Source organism: Neofelis nebulosa, chromosome 6 (genome assembly GCF_028018385.1).
Source record: "Neofelis nebulosa isolate mNeoNeb1 chromosome 6, mNeoNeb1.pri, whole genome shotgun sequence".
Lineage (NCBI taxonomy): Eukaryota > Metazoa > Chordata > Mammalia > Carnivora > Felidae > Neofelis > Neofelis nebulosa.
In genome coordinates, this window is record NC_080787.1 from 139001045 (window position 1) to 139024519 (window position 23475).

Consider the following 23475-nt stretch of genomic DNA (forward strand, 5'->3'; position numbering starts at 1 on the left):
GGTGCTGAGCCAGACCTGGAGTATCCAAGCCCAGGACTCTGGTCTCACGGTTATGGATTATATCACCCATGAAATGAGAGTTCTAGAAAAGATCGTTTACAACATAATTCTCTTTAATAACAGGTCTTTTATTAGAGGATATTCACCTGTTAGCATTCTAGTACAACAACGGATACTGAGATGTCCCATGTTTCCTTAGTCCAGAGCAATACAACATTATTTCCCTTCCCCAGGAGGTCAAATCTATCATTTTAAAATCTGCATTTGGGAGTTTCTAAAACCAACTAACTTTTGGCTTGTCATTGCTCTTAATGTTCACTGATAATTACTGTTAATGGCTGTTGGTTATCACCAACGGCAGATGATCTCTAAAGGCAATTAAAGGGCATATTTTAATGTATTAATGTGTTCAATGCGTTAATAATTACCAGTCCCTCGAGTGGTGAAAAGTCTCCGTTTAATGATTATTTGTTGTTGGTAAATTTAGCGGGGAAATGATAGCATCGAGTTATGAAAATTAAAAGAATACAGAACAGGCACCAGTTCTATAGAAAATATAGTGACATAAAAAAGGTTTTTTTTTTTAAATTGAGAACTTGGGGCGCCTGGGTGGCTCAGTCAGTTGAGTATCCAACTCTTGAATTCAGCTCAGGTCATGATCTCATGGTTCGTGAGTTTGAGACCTACATCGGGCTTTGCTCTAACTGCACAGAGCCTGCCTGGGATTCTGTCCCCCCTCTGCTCCCCCACTCAAGCTCATTCTCTCTCTCTCTCAAAATAAATAAACTAAAAACAATAAAATAGAGGACTTGAAAGGGGCTTTAGCTACCATCAGGCCACCCGCTTTGGTTTCCAGGCAAGGACACTGAGACCTGCAGAGGTGTGGCAAGGTGGGTTGTGGTTGAATCACAGCCGGGTGCCCGGCTTTCCATGTCCAGGGTGATTATTACCATTTCCCACAGGCTGTCTCAACTTCAGTACACACAGTTTATTATTAACCAAGTTGGTAGCCCAGAGGAGAGGTGTGCGTTTGTCTTCTGACGGGTGCCAGGCAGTCCTGCGCAGGAAGGCACAACTTTTGATATCTTCAAGATGAGCAACAGGTGCTGAAATGAAGTGTGATTCTAGATTGTTGCTATGAAATCTGGGTTGCCCATGTTTAGAAGAATACCGTACAGATAAAAGGACTTTTAATTTCACCCTTTTTAAAATGTTTTTGTTTATTTATTTGTTTTGAGACAGAGAGAAACAGAGCATGAACAGGGGAGGGTCAGAGAGAGAGGGAGACACAGAATCCGGAGCAGGCTCCAGGCTCTGAGCTGTCAGCACAGAGCCCGACGTGGAGCTCGAACTCATGGAGTGTGAGATCGTGACCTGAGCTGAAGTCGGCCGCTTAACCGACTGAGCCACCCAGGCGCCCCTCATTTCACTTTTTAAATGATACTGAATTTTAAGATAATCAAACTTACCTTCTGTGTGTTTTCTTCTAGGAAGCTCTTGTAGACTGCTACAAACCAACAGAGGTAAACGAATCACTTTTCCTAAATGCCGTGTTTGAAATCGTTGTTATGAAATCAGTCTGTGTATTTTTAAAGCTAAACAGCACTTCATGGGTTTGGTTATGTGTATACTAAGCAGAAGTTACTATCCGCAAGTGGAGTGCAGTATTAAACTTCCTTAAGTGTGTGCCGAAGCATGTCTGGTTCAGGAAGCCTCAAAACAAATGGAATTGGGTGTGTTGCTTGTTTTTACATAAAAACCAAATTCAAAGGTACTCATGAGAGGGTTTGGAATCATTTTAGCAAAAGTCTCAGATTTATAACTGGAGAATACATTCTTTTAGTGTATAGGTATGCAGTTTTGAGATGCTAAAAGCAAATTCTGTCATTCAAAAGAAATACTTTTATTGGAAGAAGAAATTTTATGCCTTGTTTGTATATTTATCATCAAGCGTATAAATATTAGTGTAAAGAACAATGGATATTAGTTTGATTAGACCAAAGCATTTCATATATACTCTAAAGAGCGAAGGTACAAACAGTATAGAAATTGAGGATTTGATCAGTTATGAAAAAGATTGGTAACTGAAGTCCTTTTCATTTGTTCCTGTGATCAATCAGGAAAATTAGGAGATTCATTAGATGTTTTTTTTCACAAAAGTGTGTAAGATTTAAATGACTAGGGTGTTTTATGAGCATTTGGCTTGAGGCCAAGTGCTTATTTGAGCTTCAATCTTACAATTTCTGTTTCCTTTACGTTGGTTGCATCTCACACTCAGATTTTTAATTTTAATTTTAAAAATTAAAGTTATTAAATATATTTTTTAATTAGTGTAATATATATTCATAGTTTTGAAAGCCAAAGATACAATTAGGCTTATAAAGAAAAAATAACATTGCCTTTCCCATCCCTGAGTTCCTCTTCCTAAAGGTATATATTTTATATTTATATATTTGTATATATATATATTACAGGACTTATATATCTGTATATATATATTACAGGATGTATATGTATATACATATATAGATGTATATACAAATATATATATATTTGTATAGGCTGTTTTCCTATTATTTATTCTTATATCCCCAAATATTCATTTACTATTTTTTTTTCATTTAGTGGCTTAAGGGGAAATATGGTAGTTCTTTCACTGTCTGCAAAATTTATTTTCTCCCATCCCCTTAATAAAGTTATTGGCCAGTATTTTGTTGAATCAGTGGTCAAGGTTTATACTATTATGATTTAAAGAAATATTTTTCAGGGCTAAGCCAAACAGTGAAATATGACCATGGCTCCTTTGTGGTATAACCCTTTGTTTTTCCTGGAATTGATAACTATCTTCTCTTTTATCTTGTCTAGTACCTATTGCTATTTTTTGTTGAACTCTCCACGATCTTTGTCAAACATGTAGTATATTTTCTGTATGCTCAAACCCATCATTACTATGCCCCCACCCCAGACTTTCCTCTTGGCACTCCTATGAAACAATCTGGAGGAGAGGAGTTATTCTCTGGATCTACTGAGTAGCTAACTGTACTGAGATTTCTGTTCACTGCTGTTCTGTTTGCTAGATGCTTTGTTTCTTGAATCTCAGTGTTACTCATTTTTGTGGGAGTACATCATCTAGTAGCTTTTTGGGAAAGGATGAATAGAAGGTAAATTTTTTGAATCTTTACATGTATGAAAATGCATCTTGATGAATAGTTTGGATGGCATAGAATTCTGGGATAAAAGTCATTATTAAAACTCAATTTTAAGGGGCACCTGGGTGGCTTAGTCGGTTAAGTGTCCAACTCCTGATCTTGGCTCAGGTCATGATTGCATGGTTCATGGGATTGAGTCCCATGCAGGGCTCTGTGCTGACAGTGTAGAACCTGCTAGGGATTCTTTCTTTCCTTCTCTGTCTGCCCCTCCCCTACTTGCTCTCTGTCTCTCTTTCTCTCTCTCTCAAAATAAATAAACTTAAGAAAACAAACAAAAAAACCCTCAAATTTAAGTCATCACCTTAATACTAGAAATTTTGTCATTTCTAGTATTAAAAAGTCTGATGTCACTTCCATTCTCAGACCTTTGTATGTGACCTGTATTTCCCCCCTCAATTAACTTTCAGGATTATCTCCTTACCTTGAAATTTTACAGTGATATGCTTTCGTGTGGGTCCTCTTTTTTTTTTTTTTTTTTAATGCTTATTTATTTTTGAGAGAGAAAGAGAGACAGAACACGAGAGGGGAAGGGGCAGAGAAAGAGTGAAACACAGAATCCTAAGCAGGCTCTAGGCTCTGAGCCATCAGCACAGAGCCCAACGTGGGGCTTGAGCTCAGAAACTGTGAGATCGTGACCTGAGCCCAAGTTGGGTACTTAACTGACTGAGCCACCCAGGTGCCCCAGTGTGGGTCCATTTTTAATTCATGGCTGGGTACTTTGCAAGCTCTTTTAGTCTGAAGACCTATGTCTTTCAGCTCTTAAAAAATTATTATTTATTATTTATTTATTATGACTTTTATTAATTTCTTCCTTACTATCCTATAATACTGTCTCTCCTGTTATATAGATATTACATCTCCTGGATGGAGCCTCTAATTTCTTATCTTTTTCCTTTTGTTGTCCCATCTCCTTTATTTTTTTTTCTACTTTCTGGAAGATATCTCTGACTTTATCTTCTAGTCTTTTTACTGATATTTTAAAATTTCAGCTGTGTTATTTTTAATATTCAAGAGCACGTTCTTGATCTCTGTTCACTATTTTGTTTCTGTATTTCTTGTTTTGTGGGTGCATTTTCTGTTTGCATATTTCTTGTTTTGTGGATGCATTTCTTTTCTCTTTGGGAGTATTAATCAAATGTTTGATTTCTTTGTTTTTGCTTTTAAGATTTTTCGGTTCTCTGCATCGTCTCTGTCTTCTCTGAATCTCACCTTTTTTCTTTCTGTTTTTATTTGTCTTTGCTGACTTTTGGCAGTGTGTCCATGTTTGAGTGTTAGGAGCCGGTAAGCTGATTGAATCTGTTGTAGTGTGAGCACAGCTTGTCCACTGGCGGGTCTCACTGTGGAGTGACCAGGTTGCAAACCAGATTTTTTTTCGGCGGTATGTGTGTGTACGGAACAAGGGGACTACTCAAAATGTCACTATTTGGACAGCCTTCTACTGGAGAGATTTTTTTTTTTTTTTTTAAGAGTTTGACTTTCTAAATTCCTTGAAGAGTTGATACTTTGATTAGAGGCCTTCTGGAAGCAAGGACAGGATGGAGGCAAGCAACCTCACCACGAACTCTTTTGGGAAAAGAGCTTCTTGATTTATAATTACTTTGGGAATTAACATAAGGGTTAAGATAAGAAGCTATTTGGAAACTTACATTAAATTGTTGTGAAAGGTTAGACAAGAATAGTAGGATTTAGCCATTAGGTCATTAGGATTTAGTCATCAGAAAGGTGACGGATTGTGTCACTGAATTAACATGTTAGTTGGGAGTGGTAGGGTAGCTGCCAAGAGTGGATCTAGACTGGTATGTGTAGACATGTCAGTTACTCACTGAATCATTAACCTTCTTTACTTCTTGTCCTAGGGGGACAGTTCAGGCTCTGGTAGTTAGGTAAGGAAGGTTGCACTTTCACGGGCCCTATTCGCCTCCAGTTGTTGGAATATCTGGGAAGCAAAATATTCACACTTGTGAACAGCCCGGCAGTTAAGTGAAGACGGTGAGTCTTGCTTCCCCCAGAACAACAGTATTCCTCATGTGGTTTTTATAAGGAGGTTTAAGAGTTGAAAGCATGTAATATTTGGATGTTCTTTGGAGTTCTAAAGGAAGAAAGTAGGAAAGGCAGGGGAGTTGACAAGCGAACATCTGTGTGTTCTCTAGCTCATGGTTTCTGGAGATGGAAATGGTGTGAAATGCTAAGGAACTGCAGATAAGTTCACTCATCCATTAAAGGGTCATTTCAGAAAAGGTTGGCACCTGCCTTGTGATGATAAAAACCACAGCTTATGATTTTTCCAAAGCTCTGGAGTTCGCATTGCAGTGACAAGCGTTATCTTATCTAACCCTCACAAGCACTTGAGGAAGGAAGTTGGGTTATCTTGTCTGTGACTTCACAGCAGTGAGTAAAGGGAGGATTCAACCCCGAGTTTCTGACACCCGATCTTGTGCTCTTTCTTTCCCCCCCGTCTGGCTTCCTAAACTACGTGACAACACATTTAGGACATTAAAGGACTTTGTCCTATCTCAACTAAGTGCCTACCAATTAATGATGTTCTTTTTAAAAGAGTCCTCTCTGGAGGTGCTATTTTTTGATCAAAGGATTTTGCATACAATTTTATGTCACTTTGAAGTTAGAAATGTAAGGAAGACGTCGTTGCTGATTCGGGGATATTTATTTATAGCCTCTTTGCAGAGGTGGGGTGGGTGGTGGGAAGACTGGACTTCAAGACCAGAGTGTTATGTCAACACCAGCACTACGTGTGTGTGACTTTAAGCAATTCTCTCAACTTGTCTGAGCCTCCGTTTCCTCCTCTCTGATGGTTTTGCACTGATAATATTTTTAGCGGTAACAATAATAATAGCTGAATAATTAAGCATATGCCAGGGACTGATCTAAATAGATTACATGTATGAACTTATTTCTTCTTCCCAACAAAGCTGTGAGGTTGAGGAATTGTTATCGGGTAAGGAATTTGAGACATAGAAGGGCTTTGTCACTTGCCCGAGGTAATATAGTTAATAATTGGAGAAGTCAAGGTAAGCATGTTAGGTGAGTCTGGTTCTTTATAAGGTATTACTTCTCCATTACATATTAAACATGCAAAATGCCCCAGTTCATCAAGGATGATATTCTTGAATTATTCAATTTGAAGAGTACACCTTACAGAATGTGCTAATTTCATGTCATATGCTTTGGGCCCATGGTTTCATTTTATGTGGGAGCCTGGCTAATCAGAAAAGAACTTGTATTTTCCCAATTTCGGTTCACATTCCCAACTGTGGACCCTTGATGCGCACATCTTTTCCGACTCGGACCCTTCAAAACATAGCAACATAATTGTCGTCACCACACTGTTTGTGGTGTTTGTGATTGATTGGTAAGAATGGTGTTTTAATTTTTTCCCCTTGAGTAAGTGCCATTTCTGACGTGGCTGCCATTAAAATAGAACCGATTCAAATGTAGAAAAATAAGGTTTCTATAGAATGCAAGAAGAGAAGGAGTAATTTAATTTTGGTTCTTACATGGGTTTGAGTGATCAGTAGTGACAGCCGGGTGGACATCAGAGAACTCTGACGTAAGGTGTTGGGGCCAGTTAGCCGGGCTAGAAAAGAGCTTCTTTTCTTATTTCTCACTCTTACACTGCATGGTTTTCAAATCTTAGGGTCACATAGGAGCACTTCCCTTGTACTGATATGGTGGACAGAAAATGTATTTAATATGGGCTCGAAGGCTCTGTCTTACCATCTGTTAGGGGACTTGTCAGTCCAGTCAGTGTACTTGTAAACGTCTCTTTTTATAGTTGACAGTGGCTGCGCCATTGCCCTCTGATAAACATCATATTTTTTTCCTGTGCATTTATTTCATTATTTGAAAGAGAGGTTACGATGTTACATATGATTTCAGCAATCAGAGTCCGTAGGTCGATATGCGTCAGGGTTTTATGCAGGATGACTAAGTCTGTGAGTAGGTGGTGAGAGGCATCTCATTGGGTTCCAGTAATTGTTTGGGTCATGGAAATGTCATGCAACCAGGATAGTGCAGGAAATGGATGTGTAATCATGGTTCACAAATAGAAATTGACCGGCATTTCTCAAAAGTCAGGCTTGCTTGGTTGTTCTCCCTGTGTCAATGGGAAGAAGGCGGGATCTCCTTTCTCTGTGGTATCATGGTGACTCCATCTTGCTTTTCTGACCAACTTCTGTGGGCGCCATTGTTAACTTATCCTGCTCACATCAGCTCTGTCTCCATTTAGCATTTCAACCTGTCCTGCAAAACATGGTTCAGTTACGTCTACATGGAGGTGCATGGAAGCCCTCGGAGCTCCCGTTCTGAGCTGATTGCAGTGGAGACAAAATATAAACTGGGTATTTACAACACAGGCTATTTGCGACTAGAGGACACACACCTTGGCATTTTCGTTTGCTCAGCAAATGTTTGTTGAACATCTGTGTGCCTGTAACTAATCTAGGGACTTCAATAAAGCGGTGAACCTGTGTGCCCATTTAAAAAACAGTCTCTCGGGGCAGCTGAGTGGCTCAGTAGGTGAAGCGTCTGACTCTTGATTTCAGCTCAGGTCATGATCTCAAGGTCATGAGATGGAGCCTCGTGTTGGGCTCTGTGCTGATATCGTGCAGCCTGCTTGGGATTCTTTTTCTCCCTCTCTCTCTCTCTGCCCCTCCCTCACTCATGCTCTCTCTCTCTCACTCTCAAAATAAATAAACATTTAAAAAATAAAAAAAAAAGCCTCTCTTAAGTTCACAGTTAACTATGGTGAGAATTAAGTGCTTAAAGGGTATTAAAATCAGAATAAAAGGACAGAATTGCCAGGGTGTCTACCTATCCCATGATTTTCTAAGTGAGTTACCAAATTGCCAAATGGAATGTGATTTCAGGGGATCCATACTTGATAAATCCACGGAAGTGGCCATTTCACTCTGTTTAAATGGGTCATAGTGCCCACCTGCAGAGGAACCTTTTCTTCCGGGCTCTCATGGGGTTTCCTCCAAAAAGACTGCAATTTGGAGCTGGGATGAGGAAGAGAGCTTGAATGCTGGATGAATGAGTTGAAATACGCCCTTTGGAAGCTGTCACCTTGAGAACAATGTTTCTGAACAGTGAGCGAACTGGGAGCTTTCGAAGTAAGCCTGGAATCAATGCAAATGACATTCTAGTGGTTGTAGCCATTGGCTAGGAGAGCCTTACTATGTTTTAGCGTAATTAGGCAGGTGGGTAATAAAGGATTGGGGTTTACTAATCAGAAAGAAGAGTAACTTTTCCAAGTAGCCAAAAGGATTTTGATCCCAGTATGCCAGTTGATCGCACACTTTCACGAGGGCTTTTTATGCACCAGGACCCCTCTGCCCAGGGAGAAGAAGCCAGGTTGTGCTGGACCTAGCATTTGGATCCATATTTGAGTCTGCACCCTGTGCTCTATTTCTCACTGCCTTTTTGTGAATTCTTACTAGGTCAGCATAAGCTCCTCTCTGGAATATTTTTAAATCTGATTAAGATGGTCTTCATGGAGGGGCACCTGGGTGGCCCAGCCAGTTAAGCGTCCGACTTCAACTCAGGTCATGATCTCATGGTTCGTGAGTTCGAGCCCCACATTGGGTTCTGTGCTGACAGCTCAGAGCCTGGAGCCTGCTTCAGATTCTGTGTCTCCCTCTCTCTTGAACCCTTCCCCCCAACTCAAAAATAAACATTAAAAAATAATAATAATTAAAAAAAAAGAGATTGTCTTCATGGAGGAAAATCAACCCAGGAGGGTTAGGTAAACTTTCCAAAGGCATGCAGTCATAGAGCAAACCTCTGCGTTTCTTTTTTGGTCTTTATTCAGCACTCTGCAAAGTTAGGGAGCAGTCTATAAGCCCATCCTCACTTCTGACACCAATGGTAAGTTTAGGGGTCACTAAGACCATACTAATGTTTGATAATTTTCCGGAAGGACCCATGGCACTCACTGAGAGTTTCTATGCCCATAATTTCATTTTTGTACAGTCAATGGTTACAGATGAAAATCAGCCAAGGGAAGGGTATGTGGGGCACAGTCCAGCAAAGTTCCAAACACAGAGTCTCCAGCTGTCCTTTTTTGGCAGAGTCCTGGAGAGTATTGATTCTCTCAGCTCTGATGTGTGACAATGTGTTCAGAGTATTGGCAACCAGGGAAATTCACCTGAGCCTTGACACCCAGAGGTTTTATTGGGACTTGGTCACAGAGACACAGTAGACTGCCCACGTAGCCAACTTCAGTCTCCAGTCCCTTGGTATAATGAGCTGACATCAGATGACCCAAAGCCCCCACCCTAAGTCACCTTGTTAGACTCTCCAGCATGGCCCGAGGCCCCCAGGTAAACAAAGACACTTTTGTCAAGCAGACATTCTAAGAGCTTAGAACCCTCCAGGAGCTGAGGGCAGAGACTAGCCCTCTTTCTGGGCAAGTGAAATTCTTTACTACACACTCTTAGAAGCAGAATAACCGTGAAAATAGTGAAAATGATGATGACAGCAATAATTGTGACCCAAGGAAAGAAGGAGCTGCTATTATAGGAAGAGCCCCATGGGTCTTGCTTTGGATACTTTTCCCCCAGTAATTAATGATTGTTGTTTTTTAAAAACACATGATGGAGGACATACAGGCTTTAAAGGACAGTGGACCTTTAAGTGGTTGGCATTTTCAAGGGCGCCTGGGTGGTTCAATCGGTTGGGTGTCTGACTTCGGCTCAGGTCACGGTCTTGCAGTTCGTGGGTTCGAGCCCTGCGCCGGGCTCTGTGCTGAGCGCTCAGAGCCTGGAGCCTGCTTCAGATTCTGTGTCTCCCTCTCTCTCTGCCCCTCCCCCACTCACGCTCTGTCTCTCTCTCTCAAAAATGAATAAACGTTAAAAAAAATTAAATGGTTGGCATTTTCGAATGTCTGATTGTGATTTTATGACCTTTTCTTTTTTCATTACATTCAGAATGAATGATCATGTTTTAAAAGCTGATCAACCCCAGTTATAAATAGTGCCACATTCTCTTCTTGTGTTTAGACTTATCTGGATGGAAGAAAGAACACGAATTAAAGCAATTTGACACTTGGCTTTTGGACTTCTGTATCTTTAGCAAAGGGAGTCACCATTAAAAAACAAACCTCACAGTTTGTAAATTCAGTAAGATTTCATCTTAACAAGATTCAAGTGTTTGTAGCAAATAATATTCTCCCTCATTGCTAATGGGACCCTCGATCAAGTTAGCTTTCCTAGTGATTATAAAGTAAGAGATTATAATTGTGCTGGATTTCCTCCACTGATTATTTACTGTGGTGGGATCATTTACGTGGATTTTAGTTGACATTTCTGAGTAGCAAGTGTACAGGTTCTAAGAGGCCTGTTAGTAAATGAAGGAAGAATTAAATGCCAGCACGGTTGAATACGGTGAGGGCCAACGAACTCTTCTGCCGTGTACAAATAAAGGTGAGGATTTGGGTACAAAATAATTCGTCCAAGAGCAGTGGTCCGAGTCTCTAAAATAGATTAATGGGACTGCTTTCACCAGCACAACAAATTAATCTCTAAAGGCAGATAGTCAAGAAAATAAATGGACAAGATATTGTCAGGTGGTTTTAAGTTAAAGGAAGGGAAAAAAAGACAAACAACCAGGATGCAGGTAAGACCTTCAGGAATTTGTGTTGGCAGGAGTGATTATAACAACAGCAGGCCCTAACCCTTACCCTTAACAGATTCACAAACCTCTTTTCATATCACGAAAAACAGGATCAGTTCTGGCGTGCACTGTGAGCAAATGAACCTCTCTAAAGATAAGCAACGTTCTCGGGGCGCCTGGGGGGCTCAGTCGGTTGAGCGTCCGACTTTGGCTCAGGTCATGATCTCGCGGCTTGGGAGTTCGAGCCCCGCGTGGCGCTCTGTGCTGACAGCTCAGGGCCTGGAGCTGCTTGGGATTCTGCGTCTCCCTCCCTCTCTGCCCCTAACCCACTCGCATTCTGTCTCTTTCTCCAAAATAAGTAAACATTAAAAAAAAATTTTAAAAAAGATAAGCAGCATTCTCCCCACCCAAAGCTGTTTGTCAGTGCTGACTCACTGCCTGCCTGTCTGGCCTCCTGTGGGACCTGGATATGCAAGCAGATAAAGATTCACAGGGTGATTTTTAAATGCCTAGCTGGTTGTCTGGGTGAGGACGTTTTGCCATTTGGGACGATTCTCAGGCGTTGCCGTCGCTTTTAAAAGAGGCAAGTACTACCCTTCCGTTGCCCTCACCTATGGCAAGCTCGGTGGATTTGGAAATTCTTCCTTCCCTCTCCCTGATCACACTTTGCCTGATCCCCATGTCGTCTGCTGGATGTCGGACTTTTGGGAAGGAGTGTCAGGGAGCTCCGTAAAACTTGTGTAGGTTGACTGGGCTCTGCCGTCACTGGGCAGTGAGATGCAGGATCTGGAGCAGACGCCCCCCCCCCCCCCCCCCCCGCTGTGAATGTGCGTGTTCAAGGGAGGGACCGGTGCATCGACTGGGGTGACAGAGAGGGGGCAGTACCCGGGGGAGTCACTGACCCACGCAGATCCCAACTTTCAGGATCTTCACCTGCTGTTTCTCTCTTCACTCCGCCCTGGACTCGTGTCAGGGGTGGGTGATGTTTTTTGGGAAAGCAGGTTGAGCACCCGGAGTTCGGCTGGGCGTCCTCTCTGGGAGCTTGAATGACCCACACAATTATGGGGATTGGTGACAGCACTGACTGAGCAGCAGTGTTAGGCGTATCTTCCAAAAATCCTTCTGTGGGGAAGCCCTTCTAATTAGAGGGCCACTGCATGGTATCCATTTGTCTTTGTAAATGACTTGAAACGCTTGAAAGAATGACATAAGTGGAGTTCAATTATTCACGAGACGGCCATTTGCAGCGATGCTGTGGTTCCTCCTTTTCCGACTTTCTGATGGGCCCGTCTTGGTCCGAGCGGCGCAGGATCATCAATGAGCGTCACAGATGAATCACTGGGTGACGAGGGAAAGGTCCCAGACGCCTGGCCATGGTGATAATTACAGAATGGGTGTCCACCTGCCGCCTCTGGCACAGACCGGAGCTGGCAGGAGGGGGTGGAAGCTAAAAGCCACAGGGCCCAGGAGGGACGGGGGGACGCAAGAGCTCCGAGCAGAGCGTGGCACTGGGATGCCGTGCCCCATGACAGCGCCGCACGGCAGACACTCCAGGGGGAGGAGGGACCTTCTGCTTTCACGGCTGCTGCCAGGCCAGCCTCACAGAAACACGTTTTGGCTGTTTTCTTTCTTACAAGTCTCTCATGAATCAGGCGGCTGCGTGTTATATAAAGTCAGGTTTACCGGGTCACTGGATATGTTGCTTTTCTTTCTATTGCTTCTTTGATCTTTCGTGTGTGCACACAAGCATGCTAGGCTCCACCCTTCTCCAAATGCTTCTCACCTTCCCCAGCTCCCCCAGGTTGTGTAATTTTCCAGCGCCTAAAGGAGAACCTTTAGAATTTTCCTCCATAGCAGCTGGGGCCAGTTGATACTTTCTACAATCCCCGCCTCACACACACACACACACACACACACACACACACACACACACACACGTAATTAGTGCACAAAGATTCTAGTGTCTCCTCTCTCTGCTCCTTCACTTAACGGCCACGGTTGTGTGATTAAGTTATTTCGTGCAGGTATTCCTTTACTTTGTAAACCTTCGCCAGACACCTCCCGTGTATTAAACACCGTGCTAGGAAAACAGAGGGATATAAGTAGGAGTCACAAATCTGCACGTAGATGGTCTTGCATGCTTTGTAACTGCGTAAGTCATGTTTTGCAAATTTTCTGCAGCTTGCTTTTATTTGCCCAGCGTTAGATTTCTGAGATTTGCCTGTGTTGACACAGAAGGCTCTAGTTCATTCATTTTTGCTGCTGTGGAGCGTCCCTGTGTATTACTGTAATGTATCCATTCTTCTGGTGATACTCATGTAGGCTGTGTCCAGTTTTTTATTATTATGAATAATGACGCGTAAAATAACTCTGTATCTGTTGACTCATGTACACAGTGTGTCCAAAGAATATGCCCAGAAATGGAATTGCGTGGAAATATGTGCGCCAGCTTGCATGCCCACCAGCAGGATTTGAGAATTCTCTTTTAACCTCATCACCCCCATGCCCGGCGTTGCCAAACTGTACAGTCTTTGCCAATCTGATGATATCTCGTTGTTTTAACACACCTTGTCCTGACTGCTAGCTAGTGAGGTTGAACACATTTTTCTTGCATGTGCTCATGTTTCCATCTTTGGGAATTTCTGTTTCAAATCCTTTGTCCACCTTCCTTTGACTTGTGTTTTTCTTGTTGATTTTTAAGAGTTATTTATATATTGTGGATGGCCATCCTCTGACCTGTATGTAGGTTGCAAATATATTTCACAAACTGTGGCCCTTATTCTGCTTGTGTTGTCTTTTGTGTACAGAAGCTTTACCTTTTAGTTGAAATCAGATTTATCAGTGACATCCTTTGTGGCTTGTGCTTTTCAAAGATTTGTGCCCAAGAAATCTTGTGCTACTCTAGTGTCTGGAAGATAGTCTTCCTATATTTTGTTCTAAGACTTTTCTCCTTTACTTTTTACCCCCAGGTATTCAAACCCTCTTGAATTTGTTTTTGTGTACGGTGTGACATAGGGATCTAATTTTACATTTGCCATGTTGTCCCAGTACCATTTAGTGAGCGGTCAGTCTGTCCTTACCCCGATGGATATGTAATCAGCTCGTATATCAAATTTTTCTAATACGTGGGACTGACTTCTGGCTCTTTGTCTATCACTGCACACTGCGACAATTGCCAGGGCGTTACAATCAGTTCGTAGCAAGGGCCTGGTGACCCCATAATTTTCTTATTCACCCGTCTTGTCTACTCTTGAATATTGATATTTTTCTCAGAATTTCATTCAGCTTGTAGATTAATTTGGAGGCAAATGTAAGATCTATATGGTGGTTTGTTCAGGACACAATGATGGAAACTGTGAATTCCTCAGGGTGAGGGACAGGTTTGAGGAAGGGATAGGTAACAGTATGTTTACTTTTGGTCATTTTGAGATGGATGTGCCCATGTGACGTCCCTGTGGTGACATCTGGGGGCCACAGGAAACGCAGGCCCGGATCTCAGGGGTAAAGGCAGAGAGGAGATCTGAGAATATGAGGGAAATGGCTGGCCGAGAGCTCGTGCCTTGAGGAGGCTGGGACCCAAGCTTTGGAGAATACCAGCGTCCCATCTGCAGGTCAGGGGGTAGAAGCAGGTGGCCAGCAAAGGGGAGCGAGGGGAGAAAGTCAAACACTTGCAAAGACAATGTGGAGGAGAGTGGGCAATCCCCTAAAGAAAAGGAAAGGAAAGAAGAGAAGAGAAGAGGAAAGGAAAGGAAAGGAAAGGAAAGGAAAGGAAAGGAAAGGAGAAGAGAAGAGAAAAGGGAAAGGAAAGAAGAGAAGAGAAAAGAACAAAGGAAAGGAAAAGAGAAGAGAAGAGAAGAGAAAAGGGAAAGGAAAGAAGAGAAGAGAAAAGAACAAAGGAAAGGAAAAGAGAAGAGAAGAGAAGAGAAAAGGGAAAGGAAAGAAGAGAAGAGAAAAGAACAAAGGAAAGGAAAAGAGAAGAGAAGAGAAGAGAAAAGGGAAAGGAAAGAAGAGAAGAGAAAAGAACAAAGGAAAGGAAAAGAGAAGAGAAGAGAAAAGGGAAAGGAAAGAAGAGAAGAGAAAAGAACAAAGGAAAGGAAAAGAGAAGAGAAAAGAAGAGAAAAGGGAAAGGAAAGGAAAGAAAAGGAAAGGAAAAGAAGAGAAAAGAGAAAAAAAGAGAAAAGAAGAGAAAAGGAAAGGAAAAGAAAAGAGAAGAGAAAAAGGAGGATCTTATCACTCCACACTCACTAGAATGGCTAAAAACTGAAAAGACTGAGAACACGAGGTGTTAGCGAGGCTGTGAAACAAATAGAACTCTCGTACTCCTGCCGGCAGGAGTGTGATATGGTACAACCACTTCCAAAAACTGTTTGGGTGTTCCTAAAAAGTTAAATGTGCATTATACACCTCTGCCATGGTACTGCTAACATTTACCCAAAGGAAACAAAAAAATATGACCCCACAAATACTTGTACGTGTATATTCGTAGTAGCTTTACTCACCATGGTCAAAGACTTGAAACAAACCGAAATACCCATCAGCAGGTGAATGGACGAACACATCGTGTTATATCCATACAATGGAGTACTAGTCAACAATATAAAAGACTGAACGACTGATACACACAACACTATGAGTGCATCAGAAACATTATGTTGAGTGAAACAAGCCAGGCAAAAAGGGTACATAATTAATATTCCAGTTACATAAAATGCAAACTATAGATAGAAAATAGGGCTTGGGTGGAGGGGGGATGAGCTATAGAGGGAGATGAGAAATTTTAGAGTAATGGCAGTGATCTGTTATCTATCTATCTATCTATCTATCTATCTATTTATTTATTTATTTAATGTTTGTTTATTTTGAGAGGGAGAGTGCTAGAGTGAGTGGGGGAGGGGCAAAGAGAGTTGGAGAGAGAATCTCAAGCAGGCTCCATGCTGTCAGCACAGAGCCCAATGCAGGGCTCGAACTCATGAGCTGTGAAATCATGACCTGAGCCAAAATCAAGAGTCAGATGCTTAAACGACTGAGCCACCTACGCGCCCTGATCTGACCTTTAAATAGGTATAATTTTATAGTATTGTGACTTGTAAGACAGATATATATTTGGTCATTCAGATGACCAAAATATATTGCTTATTTACAGTTCCTGACTCAGCTCCCCAAACCCTCAGAATTTCCCGAGCCATAAAGCAATGGGGACATCTTCTGCTATAATACTTGGTTGGGCTCTTGTCCTCAGTTCCTGAAAAGCATCAGAGCCACAAAGGTGAAATGGGTGTCTTGTTATTTATAACAAGCCCCTTTCAACCATAACTGGGTTTATGTGGATGAGGAGATTTTTGTAAAGCACCTAAGGATGGGGGCTGGTTGCCGGAGGAACCAACCATGCCCGTGAGGCTGGAACTTTCAGTTCTACTCCCTGGTTTCTGGGATGGAAGAGAGGCTGGAGGTTGAACCAATGGCCAGTGCATTTATCATTCATGCCTAGTGATGAAGCCTGCGTAAAAACTTTGCAAGGACAGGGTTTGGAGATGCTTCCCTGTGCTACTGTGCTGGGCTCCAGGCTCCATGAGGACAGAAGTGCCGTTGCTCATGACCTTACCCTATGGGTTTCTTTATCTGGCTGTTGATGCGTATCCTATAATATATTGGTAATCTAGTGAGTAAATGGGTTTTCCTGAGTTCTGTGAACAGTTCTAGCACATTAATCAAATCCAAGGAAGGGGTCATGGGAACCCCTGATTTATAGCCAGTTTGTCAGAAGCACAGGTAACAACCTGGACTTGGGATTGGCATCTGAAGTGGCATCTGTGGGACTGAAACTTTTATCACCAGGTAGATGGTGTCACAGTTGAGTTGAGTTCTTGGACACCCTGCTGGTGTCAGAATTGCTTGTTGATGTGGGGAAGTCTTCACATGCATGTGCGCGTGCACACACACACACACACACACACACACTGGAAGTGGGTCCAAGAACTCTTTCACATTTATTGTTCATAAGTTATTTCTCAATAAAGTTGATAACAAAAAGCAAGCAGAAAGGAGGGAAGGAAGGAAGGAAGGAAGGAAGGAAGGAAGGAAGGAAGGAGAAAGAAAAAGAAAGAAAAGAAAAGGAAAGAAAGAGTGAGAGAGGAAAGAAAGAGAAAGAAAGAAAGAAAGAGAAAAAGAAAGAAAGAAAATAAGGAAGGAAGGAAGAGAGTAAAGAAGGAAGGAAGGAAAGAAGTTGTCCTTAGCATTGTCAAACGAAGAGACCTTGGTCAGGGCATATGGCAGTGAGGAGCACTGGCCGGACGGAGTCTGGATTTCAGTGGGCAGAAAGGTCAACACTCTGGCTTCCCTCTCTTCTCCCTTTTCTCCTTCTCTCTTTCTCCCCCTTTAGCTCCCTCCTCCTCCTCTTTTTGTTCCTTTCTAATTTATAAGTTAGCTATGAGAGAAGGCAGCTATTTAGGGCTTTTGAGCTATTTATGTGCTGGGAAGAGGCTATGATCAGAAGGGAGGGAAGGTTCATGGTCTGGGGGAATGAGAGCTTACCTGGGAAACACAGTCCTTTACATACCTGGTCAGCCCTTCCCCCATATGTAAAAATTAAAAGATTGCTGTGTCTATCACACACACACACTTCAAGTCATTTTAGTTTAGTTTGGAATTAGACTAAAATTACCTATCCTGGTTGCTTAATAAAAAAAGATCCCCCCCCAACCCCCACCGCCGCCCCACCCCGGGCACCGTGGTACAGAGTGAGGGAATTGTACCACCTGTTCCCAGGAGCTGAGTCCAGGTTTCTTACGGCTTTATTTAAATGTAGGGTTTGAATCCTGGTCTGACCACTCAGTAGCTGTGTGACCTGGGGAAAACCTCTCAACCTCTCTGAGCCTATGTCATCAGACGCTTGTAATGATTAAGTGAGACGGTACATGAAACTGCCCAGAGTGCTTGTCACATAAAAGGTGCCCAGCAAGGATGAGTTGTGCCTGAACCCCAGCCAGGCCTTCAGTGCCCGGGAGAGCCTGGCACTATGCTAAACGAAGTAAGAGGTGCACACTGTGGGAAAGAGTCGTCCCCAGGTGAGTTTGTGACTAAGGAGGTGAACGCAGAGCATTCTCAGATACAAAAATGGTGCCCAGGACTGAGGTGGGGGGAGGGGCCCAGGGTAACTTAGAAAGGTGTTTATTAAGAGACAAAACTTTCCATTGTTTTAAGGGAGGAGAGTTAGGTGGAGGGAGGGTAAGGATTTCGCCTGCAGCGGGACAGAGGCCCTGTTCAAAGATCCAGAGGAGTTAGGAGAGGGAAGAGCTCAAGGAGGGTGGGAGGCGGCGTGTTTGCTGCTGTGTGTGTGTGTGTGTGTGTGCACGTGAGTATGTGCCTCTCTGAGTGTGTGTGTGCCCGAGTGTTCATGTGCCTCTCTGAGTGCGTGCCTGAGTGTGTGCGAGTACACAGTCAAAGGCAGGAGTCCCCGAGGCAGGTGCTGTGGGAACTGAGACCCCGGACCAAGCGGGATGAGGGAGGCCAGCGTGGATTTTGTCACAGCACTTGCGGCCTTGCTGCCTGTGGTCCAAGCGCCTTCCCGTCTCACCTCTGTTCATTCATCAAATCCTTAAATACTTCCACCAACCTTGGGGGGGCATTTTATTATCGTCGCTCTCAGTTTGCCGTGAGGAAAACTGAGCCACAGAGAAAATAGTTAGCCCTGCAGTGGTGCACAAGGATTTGAACCCAGCCCCGCCCCCCCCCCTTCCGTTACAGAGTCCCCCTCTTAACCACGTGGCCACCCTGCTTCCTGCTGTGTGTGCAGAGGGCAACTCTCTCTCTGTAGGAAGGGACCCATCTGAGATCTTTTTAGTATTTGTTTCAAAGGACCCTCCTGTGTCTGCAATCCAAGATCTTTGTTTCTCTTCTCTTTCCTTGCTCCTTGCGTCACCACGGCATTCACGGCCCTGGGGACACAGGGCCCCAGCCTCTTGTTAAAGGCCAGTATGTGACGCAGTTCATCCAGCTGCAGTTCAGGGCCTGGCCCTCAGCAGCCCACAGGAGCCCTGCCGCTGGGGGACGCTCTCAGGTCGAAGACTCAGGATGTCAGGGAGCATTTTGAAGAGCATTTGGACCAAAGCTGCTGAGGTAGCCTAAAAAACAGATGCCACTTGTCTCGAATGATGGGTCAGGGCAATGTCTGTTTGCCTTTTAAAACTTCTGGCAGTTAGCTGAAATCCTGTTTCCCACATTAGAAAACCAGAATGACCAGGTCTTAAAAACTGGTAGAGAAGTGTCTGGCTAATGAACGGTGTTCCTTTAAGGAGTGAGGGGGAGGGAGAGGAGAAGGAGGGAGAGGAAGCCGGGCCATGGCTCCAGAGCACTGATTCTGGATTCTAGATTCCTTGTATTGACACAGGGCTTCTCATCTTTCAAAGCGTCTTGGAATCATGACCTTCTTTCAGCCTGTCGTCCACTGGGAGAGGCAAGAGCGGTCCCAGGCCTGGACTGGGCAAGGGCAGCGTGCACTGACCATCTGCCCTCCAGGAGACCCTGCGTGCACACTTAGCGATGTCTCACGGTGACAGAGCCTATTTCCATGTCTGCTTGCCTCGCTGGCCTGGGGGCCCCTGTCAGGCAGAGCCTCTCCGTTTCTCTGCGCCCCAGCACGGAGGGTAGAGTCTGGCACGTGGTGGGGACTTGGTGCCTCTGTATTGAGCTCACTTGGCTTCAGGAGACCTGGGTTCAACTATTTTCTTTGTGAGCTTGGACAAGTACTTAGAATGAACTAGAACATCCATTTTCCCCGTCTATAAAGTGGAAATGATAAAACTTACTACGTTAGATTCAACATAGTAAAATGGCAATAGGCTCCACAGAGAAGGCCTCCAATAACTGTTCATTCCCTTCCTTTTCTTTAGATTGAGCCCAGTGCATGCCAGACCTACTGCAGAAGCCACATCCACCAGGGACTTTCTGTCCATCCTTTTAGCGGGGGATGAAAAGGTCAAAAAGGAGTCAGGAATGCCCTTTTTTGAGTGTCACAAAAGAGCATGTCCTTTGTGGTTAGAGAATCGTTTTCTTGTGGAAATATTGCATCTGGGGAACCACTTTGTTCATCCTTTTTATCGGCACGTTCTGCTGGCATCCGATCGGCATCCTTTTTATCTGCATGTGTACAAGTCGTGTGGTAAGAGGCCTGCTTGAAGTTAGCCTTCTTCTTTATAAATGCACACAGAACACTCACCACCACGGACACATCCTGGGCCATAAAGCGGGTCTCAAATTTTAAGAGATTCAAGTTATACGAAGTACATTCTTTAAATAATATAATGAAATTAGAAATTGGTAACAGAAAGTTGTCTGAAAAATCCCCAGATATTTGGAAACTAAATGATACATTTCTGAATAACTCCTGGGCCAAAGGAGGAATCACATATGAAATTAGAAACTATTTTGAAATGAAGGAAGTGAAAACCAATGATATCAAAAACCTGTGAGATGCAGCCAAAGCAGTGCTTAGAAGTGAGCATAGGATACGAAATGTCTGTATTAGGGAAGCTTTCCAATAAATGACTTTAGAATTTACCTTAGGAACTAGGAAGCGAAGAGCAAATTCAACTCAAAATAAGGTGAAGAAAGGAAATAATGAAGATGAAAGCAGAAATCAGTGAAATATAAGCCAGAAAATCAATAAAGAAAATCAGTGAAGCAAAAGCTTATTCTCAGAAAAGAGCAATACAATTGATAATCTTCTAGTCTAAGTGGAAATAAAGATAGGAGACAAATTACCAATATCAAGAATGAGAGAGGTGACATCACTCTAGAGTCTACAGATGTTATGAACCTCATGCCAATAAATTCAGCAACTTACATGAAATAGACAAATGTCTGTAAAGACATAACCCACCAATACATACAAAGCAAAGCAAAACAAAACAAAAAACTCCAGACCCAGGTGGCTTCACAGGGGAATTTTTATCAGACATTTACGGAAGAAATTATACCAACTCTGTAAAAACTCTTTCCAAAACTTGAAAAGGAAGAATACTTCTCAACTCATTATACAGGGCAAACAGTACTCTGCTACTAAAACCAAAGACATAATAAGAAATGTAGGCAAGTATTCCACATGAGCATAGCTGCAAAATTTCTAAAGAAAATTTTGTCAAATTGAATTCAACATTATATGTCTATATCTATATCTATATCTATATCTATATCTATATCTATATCTATATCATCTATATCTAGACACACACACACACACACACACACACACACACACACACATCAAAAATCAATCAGGGTAAGTCACTATGTTAAGAAACTAGGAGGAAAAGGCCCTTTCCATAATTATGTCAACTGATGCAGAAAAAGCATTTGGCAAAATCCAATCTCTATTCCTGGTAAACAAAACTCTCAGCAAACTAGGAATAGAAGGGAAATTCTTAAACTCTATAAAGAACATCTGCAAAAGGTAAAAGTCTACAAAAAGCTGCTGTAACTAACAAGTGAGTTCAACAAGCTTGCGGGATATGAGGTAAATATATGAAAATCTATGGCTGGTAACAATTGGAAATTGAAATAAAACTATACCCCTTCTAAAAATATCAACAATATTAAGCACTTAGAAATATATCTGACAAAAGATGTGCAGTATCTGTACACAGAGAACTATAAAACGTTGCTGAGAACATTCATTGTTGATGTTCACAAATTGATTTATAGATTGAATGCAGTCTCAACCTAAACCCCAGCACGAGTTTTGTTTTGGTTTTGGTTTTGGTTTTTTTGGTAGAAATTTACAAGTTGGTTCTAAAATTCTTAAGGAAATTTAAAAGACCTAGAATAGTCAAGACAATTTTATTTTAAAAGATCATCAAAGGTGGCAGACTAACATTACCTGATTTTAGGACTTATAAACCTATCCTTAGAAGACAGTGCGGTATTGGCATAAACAAACAAAACAAAAAACTCCCAGCTGACTTCACAGGGGAATTTTGATCAGACATTTACGGAAGAAATTATACCAAATCTGTACAAACTCTTTTCGAAACTTGAAAAGGAAGGAATACTTCCCACCTCATTCTATGAGGTAAGCAATACTCTGCTACTAAAACCAGACAGAGACATAATAAAACAAACAAATAGATCAGCAATTCAGCCATTCCAGTCTTAGGTATTTACCCAAAAGAAGTGGAAGTATATTCCATACAAAGACTTTTATATGAATGTTTTAAGCAACTTTGTTTATAATAGCCCCATACTAAAAACAACCCAAATTCCCATCAACCGTTGAATGGATAAATAAACCGTGGTATTCCTATACAACAAAATGCTACCCAGTGCTTAAAAAAAATAAAGAAACAAAGAAATGAGTTATTAATAAATCCAACAATGTGGCTGAATCTCAAAATAATTATGTTGAATGAAGGAAACCAAAAAAGTAGAAGACTAAAAAGTACATAGTGTTATGGTTCCTTTTGTATAAAACTCTAGAAAATGCAAATTAATCTAATAGTGACAGCGTATTCCCCGGGAACGAGAGGAACAGGGGGAGGAGAGAGGGATTGCAAAGGAGCGTAAGGAAACTTGTGGAGGAATTGAATGTGTCCATTATGTTGACTGCACAGATGGGGGACTTGTGCTGGTCGTCTGCAGTTTATTGCCTGCCAATTATACCTTAATAAAGCTGTTTACCCAAAGAAAGTCATTGTGAACCTTTTAGTGGCAGGAGTTTCCGTCCCCAGCCATTCTACTGAAACTTCTCCCAGCCAGAACACAATGGTCCCTTTCTTGCCAACTCTGGCTTTGAATCTGTCTTGACTTTCTTAACCTCTCATTGGCACTTGGCTTGATTGAATGTCTCTTCTTTCTAGAAAAGTGTTCTTTTCTTGACTGCTGGACAGCATATTCTTGGGTTTTCCCGCCTTCTCATTGGTTTCTCCTTTTCAGTCTCCTCTGCTGGCCCCAAAACTTCCCCGAGAACTCACTTGTTAGGGGGCCTCTGGCCTTGGTCTTCAGCCGCCTTTTATCGTTTACGCTTTCCTCTCCATTTATCTCATCAAGCTTTGTGATTCAAAGTGTTGTCACCTGTGAGGGCCAACAGAATTTTCTGAGATGACAAATATTCTATAGGCCCAATGACCAGTGTGGTGGCTGCTGGCCACATCTGGCTACTGACTATTTGAAATGGGACCATAGTGTGAATAAGGAACAGAATTTTAAGTTGTATTTATTTCCATTCATTTACATTTAAATAGCTACACTATATCATTTCTATTATAGAATATAGAAATATAGGTTGCATATAAATATACTATAAATATCTATATTTATATTATTTATATTTATACCACTTGTATATGTGGTTGGGGGCTACTGCAGCAATCAACTTTAGTCTAGATCATTGTGTTTATAAACTGTGGGCGGTAACCCATGAGCTGGTCTTGACCTTTATTTTTTTTTCAAAATAAAATATCAAGGGGCATCACATATAGTAAGAGTTTGATTTTTTTCAAGACACTTTTATTTTGGTCCTGTGTCTCTGGGGACTAGGTTCCTCTCACAATGTGTGTGGATCACATGTGGTTTTGTAGGAGGGGGAGTTGTTTTTTAGTTGCAAGCCACCGATTTAAATGCTAGTGATGGTTGTTGCTTATGTCGT

At 42.2% G+C, this 23475-nt stretch overlaps 1 protein-coding gene across 1 annotated transcript in view; it reads left to right on the forward strand.

Annotated features, from left to right (window-relative positions):
- Positions 1 to 23475, forward strand: part of PPP1R14C (protein phosphatase 1 regulatory inhibitor subunit 14C) — an 89829-nt gene that overhangs the window by 60229 nt on the left and 6125 nt on the right. Inside the window, exon 3 of the mRNA XM_058735649.1 lies at positions 1491 to 1523. Coding sequence (XP_058591632.1) covers positions 1491 to 1523 — 33 coding nt within the window. The remainder of the gene's footprint in view (positions 1 to 1490; positions 1524 to 23475) is intronic.